General features: G+C 37.8%; 1 protein-coding gene across 1 annotated transcript; it reads left to right on the top strand.

Moving 5' to 3' along the window:
• The first annotated feature begins 493 nt into the window (after nucleotides 1-493).
• On the top strand, nucleotides 494-5,415 carry LOC149848717 (uncharacterized protein At2g27730, mitochondrial-like). Its single transcript, XM_090012279.1, has 3 exons — nucleotides 494-691; nucleotides 4,079-4,117; nucleotides 5,023-5,415. Exons 1-3 carry the CDS (start codon nucleotides 578-580, stop codon nucleotides 5,227-5,229), a joined length of 360 nt encoding a protein of 119 aa, XP_089868405.1. The 5' UTR covers nucleotides 494-577; the 3' UTR covers nucleotides 5,230-5,415.
• Nucleotides 5,416-5,931: the final 516 nt, after the last annotated feature.

Genomic DNA, 5,931 nt, shown 5'->3' with positions numbered 1-5,931 from the left:
AAAATAAAAAACAACTAAAAAACCCATTTTGCATGCTCATTGAGTCATTGAGCAGCTACCAATCACTTATATATATATATATATATATATATATATATATATATATATATATATATATATATATATATATATATATATATATATATATATATATATATATATATATAAAAGCCCGCAGGTTGGCCCAACCTGGCCTGTGATTTTTTCGATTGGGGTTTAAGCCCTATTTGAGTCGGGCCTTCTTCGGAAAACCAAGACAAAGTCCCAGTTCGGGTGGGGGTCACGGGCCGCCCGGTTCGTTATCCAGACCTAGATGTGTCTTTGCGACATAGGTTTTGGGACCAGCTTTTATTTTGAAATATAAATTATTAAACAGGCGCTAAATCAATAATCAAAATGTTAGGCGGCTTATCGTAAATAGTAGATAACTTGGGGGGTCTTTTGTAAACTAGAGGAGATGATGAGAAGCAAAAAAAACCCTTCGAATTGCAGAGAAAGAAGCGAGGGATCAGATTCGAGAGAGAAGGAGAAGAGGAAGAGGAAGAGGAAGAGGAAGAGGAAGAGGAAGGGTGTACGGATGGCGATGGCCGGCAGAACCGGATCGAGGGCGATCTTCCGAATGTTCTCGAGCGGAGGGAGCGGGAAGATACTCAGCGAGGAAGAGAAGGCCGCCGAGAACGTCTACATCAAGGTGAATGCCGCCGATCTCTTTCAAAACGTTGTTTGTAGTTTCCGAGCGGTTTTTTGGGCTTTCAATCCGCTCTTTGTTTGGAATTCCAGAAGATGGATTTTCTTAGTGGGTGTTTGGATGCACTCACTTATCCAGAAAATTGAGACAATTCGTGAAGCTTCATTGTGGAGTACAATGAGATATCCCGGATTATCCTACTTTCGGTGCGTTTTGGAGCATATGAAGATGCCCTTTGGGAGGGCTTGCATGCACTCGCTTATCCTGATAAATTGGAATTATATGTTGTGTTTGTGGTTCAAATATCCCGACTTTTTATCCCATTTATTCGGAAAAGTGGGTACATTAAAACTCCCTTGAGCTTGCCGGTGTTGTCTTAATTGTGTCTGCTTGATACTTCAGGATTGAGAAATTATTGAAATAATTAGGGTTCCAAGGTGGATTGGTACCTGAGGAACTGAAGATGATTGTCCACTGTGAAAATTTCTGCATGTTTCGACTACACCATCTTTCTACACTTGTTTAGTTTGCCTTGGAATCCTCTTTGTAAAACACCGATCGCGGGTTTTCTTCTTTTCTTGAATGAGGATGGTCATTCTCGAGTTCTTGAGAGTTGCTTGTATTTTCATTGCATTGATTAAAATGATTTCCCGTCATCGTCGCTGCCTCGGGATATTTGCTTCTAACCTTTATGCTTTTCTAGTAGAGCTTCACTCATGTGTTGGACGCTGGGGTTGTATGTTGTGTGGATTCCAAAGATTTGTTGTTTGGATTTCGCGAGGAGATATGTGTCCATGTTTTTCAGATTTTCATTAAGAAAAATTCTTTCTCCGTTGTGTGGAAACAATGGTACCACCATCTTTTGATTAATATCTGAAGGCATTCTGAATAGAACTTGAGCTGTTGAGATTAGTATCTTGTTGCCCCATGATTGGTTTGGGCCTATCAGCTAATTTTCTAAGACTCAAATTTGGGAGGCATTTTATGACTAGTTTCAATCTAGGACTGTGGTTGTACTTGGTTAATGGTAAAGCCTTGTTCGTCTGCTGGAGATTGCAAGTTTACTGTATCATGTGCCTATTGTCAGGCAGATCTCTGTCCGAGTCTGACCAAAGGCTGATTGTTTTGCTTAGGCATTTGTTTTTTTTTTTATCATTTGATAATAAATTTCTTTTTAACCATTCAAAAGGGGGAAAAGGAAAGGTTAGAGTTGGTGGTCTTGTTTAATTATCAGAATTCAGAAGTTAAAGACGTGCATGCATGTGTGTACTTATGTATGTATCTGTTTATAAATGTTTACATGCATGTATATATACACACTCTTGTACATGTTTTCACATTTCAGTGGCGTTTAAAATCAATATTGTAATAGTTCAGTCACTACAGGACTGAACATGAACCTATTCTTCAAATTATATCCGAACATATTACATACTTGTATACTTTTGCTGCTAATGGATAAATATCTACTTAATTTGAAATTTATACTTTGTAATCATAGTCACAAATATCATTCTCAGGAATTTCTCAGCAAGGGAATTTCTCAGGAGATTTTGAAAAAAATCAAATTTCTTGGGTAAATCTTGCAAAAATATAGGCATGTAAAAAATATTATAAATAATATATAAGAACAAAAACACTAGTAAAAGTTATCATAAATATACAGCAAATGATATGGGTGAAAAAAATTACTTGAACATGTTAATATGGGTGCACGATATGGATGAATAAAGGCTTTACTTTAATATAAATACAAGCATACCCTAAAGCTAACGGTCTTGTAGCATAGGGTATTGCACAAACTCTTTAAAATAGTACCGTATTGATGAGGTGGAGAGAGGAGTTCCCTTCCACCTCTATTTAAGAGGTTGTGCCTCTTCGGTTTAGGCACTCCGAATTTCAAAGCCCACTGACGTTCTTACTGGCCTGCCTGTTCACATGGGTAACAAGGCTTTTTCTAGGCCACATGGTCATCACTTTATTATATAGGTAATACTCTTTTAAAAGGTGTGCCAAAGGGCTGTTGTAACTGCGGTATGATCAGGGTAATCTTGCAATATTATGGTGATAATCTCGAGATATATTGAATCTATGTAAGATTTTAAAATTCTCGTGAATATTTTGTATTTTAAATATGTCGCAAAAATTATGCTTTGTAATGGATAATGTGAATATCTATAAGAAATTTGCTTGCAATTACGAAACCTAACGAGATCGCTTGTGGGAATGAGGTGCCTCATGATGAACTTGTGTGTATATATACATATAAGTGTGCATGAGTCCATGTTTCCCAAATAATAGGCATATTTTTATAAAGCATGGTTCCTTGCATCTCAATGAGTTTGCTTTCCTATTCATGTGCACACGTTAAGGTGTTTTTACATGATGTGATCATCCAAACACCAAAGTGCTTTATTTCCAGTTAGTATGCAAGTCAAGAACACTGTTAGCTTTGGCAACATGCTCATCAGAGCTTAAGTTGCTATGTATAGCATGATTGACTAAAAAATCCACTTTTGTATCTGATGATATTCTTATAATTGAGTTCATGAAATCAAAGGGAAAGATTGTTGTTTTCTAAGACTATGGACCAGTTATTACTACAAAAAATCTTGGTATATTGGTTATGATTAGCAAACTTGTCCTCTATGGTCGTGCATTACAGATTGGGGCGGCATCCTTTTATTAAATGACCGGTGCTAATACCTTCTTAGAATGGTACATGTACCAAAGCTATGCACTATACATGGAATCAATGATGTGTTGTGGAGATGGGGCTATCAATGGGTTGGATCTGTGGGAGAGATTTGACCTTACCCGTATCCCAATTTGTAGATATGGGTGTTCAAATATCTGGGACACTCAAGCCTTTCCATAGGCGCTTAAACCTCTTTAAGTAAAAAGCATATGCTTCTTTGCCTACCAAAGAGACTTAAGCCTCTAAGGCAAGCATACCTAGGAGGGATTAAAGTCATGGGCTTCTAAAGCCTCAATATAGCCTTTTAAAACCATGGTTTTATTTGTGAATAAATGATGAAAGGCATAATTCAAGTACTATTTGTCAATGGTATAGATGTATTCAACAAAAAAAAGAACCGAGTCGTGTACACAAAAGCTGGCCTGAAATCCTGTGTTTGATTAACTAGTTTATACACAGCATTTTGTAGGCCTTCAAGTAGCTATTCTTATGTTCTGATTAACTGGATACTTCCTTTTATTAACACCTTTTAATACCAAAGCCAGAGTTGCAGGGAAGCCATTTCCCAAATCCCCTTTTAGTTCTTATAAGTGAATGTGCTTCATTTTTCAACCAGGACCTGAATTTTGTTATTTTTGTTCATCCCAATTGTTTGTATGGTTGTGAACCTAAATATTGTTATTATTTTGCAGAAAATTGAACAGGAGAAGTTGGAGAAGATTGCTCGCAAGGTATGTTTGCCTCTGATTAATGATAGGCACAAATGAGAAGCAGCAGCTAGAAGTGTTGCTTTAGAATGCCACGTGCTTATTGCAGTGTGATTTCTGGCTATATTTTTTGGCCATTTCTAACATGCTTTTGGCTGTTCACGATGTTGCCATCCAACTATTGTGACATCATTCCAACTATTTCTGGCTTGTCCATGGCTGGATCATGGCAGGATATAGAAAGAGGTCTGTTGGTTCATGAGCGAGGGGCAATAGAGAGAGAAGGGCAGAAGGAAGACCTCAAGAAATGAGGTTAATTTGTTAAAAAAATACACCCTTCAAATTTTTCATTTTGGATTTGAAGAGAGTTGGATCTTCTCAAAAATGAGTTGGTTTGTCTCCCAAACTTGGTGCCAACACAATTTTGTTTGAAACACAAAGTTAACCTGATTTTAACCTGTTTTACCTTCTCAGCAGACCCCATTTTAGAAATTAAACTTCTGCAAAGGTTCAAAGTATCATATCAGTCTTATTTCGAACATTGGAAGCAAACTGACATTCAGAAAACATGTTTCCCAAAAAGTTGGAGATTATGGTATCTTTTGTTTATATATGTTGGAGTCGTGCTTTGTTATAGTTTATTTATCTATGCCTTTGAATGTTTTAACAAGCTTTCTTTAAATAAACTAGGTCTCAAGAACTTTGTTTTAGCTTCTTTTTCCATTTAAGGTTTTGCGTATAATCCCAATCCTTAAGGGTAACTTTGATACTGGCCAATTCAACTCCGTTTTTGTCTTTTTTATTTCTCATTTTGCTTTGATATGTTGTCAGCTCTTTGTATTTGAGATGGATTTAGTGACAGGACCTTTGTTGTCTTCTTTTCTGCTCAAGATATAAATTGCAGGTGTTTCCTCTTTTGATTATCTCAGGGATATAAGCCAGAAGAACACTCCACAGAAGTCAAGACAACAGCCACTGATGCCAAATCAAGTAGTTCCTCAGCTTCTTCAGGTTCTAGCACATCAACTGACAAATATAGGAACTACGCCGTGCTCTCAGGTGTGATAGCAATAGCAGCTTCTGTAGGATGGTACCTAAAGTCTACTGCCAAAAAAACAGAAGATGTTCAAGATTAAACTTCACCTGAACATTGATCACCATGGTCTCTCTCTGCATGCAAACTGCACACTTTCATTTATTTTTCTCCTTTTTTTCAGAATGAACTGTGTTTTCGTGCATAAGGTGCTTGAGCTAGTCTCACAAGTTCAAAATTTCTGTTTAAATATGATAAGGTGCTTGAAGGCGCCTCGCAAAACTTCTGTTTACATATGATTTCTTTTGTCGTGTGTGTGTGTGTGTGTGTGTGTGTCGGGCCGGGTACCGGCCCAGCCCACCACGGGCTGACTTGGGCCTATAAATTAGGCCCGAACCGGGCTGCACCGTGGATCGGCCTGCAGCTCGGCTTAGCCCGTGTATATATTTATATGTTATATATATTATATAAGAGGCTCGACTAGGCCCATGGGCCTAAAGGGCAGGCCTTGGGCCAGGGTTTTCCCAATGGGCCGGTCCGAACTGGGCCATCCCTGTGTGTGTTTCTTGTCCCTGCTGTAGGTTTGAAAAATATTGCTCGAGAGTTGGTGGCTGCCAGCAACTGTTTTTATTTTTAAATGATTCCTAGGTACAAAGTAGCATGAAATGATGAAAACTTGATGTTGGCTTCTGACTGATAATTGGGACATCCATATATAAACCTACAAAATGGTTAGGATGCTTAATGAAACATGCTAATGGATCTCGGATGTTTTTTTAAAATTCGAACCGTACAATGTGATCTA

The sequence above is a fragment of the Nuphar pumila genome, chromosome 1 (genome assembly GCF_984573655.1).
Source record: "Nuphar pumila chromosome 1, dmNupPumi1.hap1.1, whole genome shotgun sequence".
NCBI lineage: Eukaryota > Viridiplantae > Streptophyta > Magnoliopsida > Nymphaeales > Nymphaeaceae > Nuphar > Nuphar pumila.
This window is presented reverse-complemented; position numbering and strand designations above follow the sequence as displayed.

Bases quoted from the DNA above. Each gene is read 5' to 3' on its own strand.
- LOC149848717 (XM_090012279.1), top strand. From the start codon at position 578: ATGGCGATGGCCGGCAGAACCGGATCGAGGGCGATCTTCCGAATGTTC. The intron at 692-4,078 runs GTGAATGCCGCC...ATTATTTTGCAG, and splicing joins CCGAGAACGTCTACATCAAG to AAAATTGAACAGGAGAAGTT. The intron at 4,118-5,022 runs GTATGTTTGCCT...TGATTATCTCAG, and splicing joins TGGAGAAGATTGCTCGCAAG to GGATATAAGCCAGAAGAACA.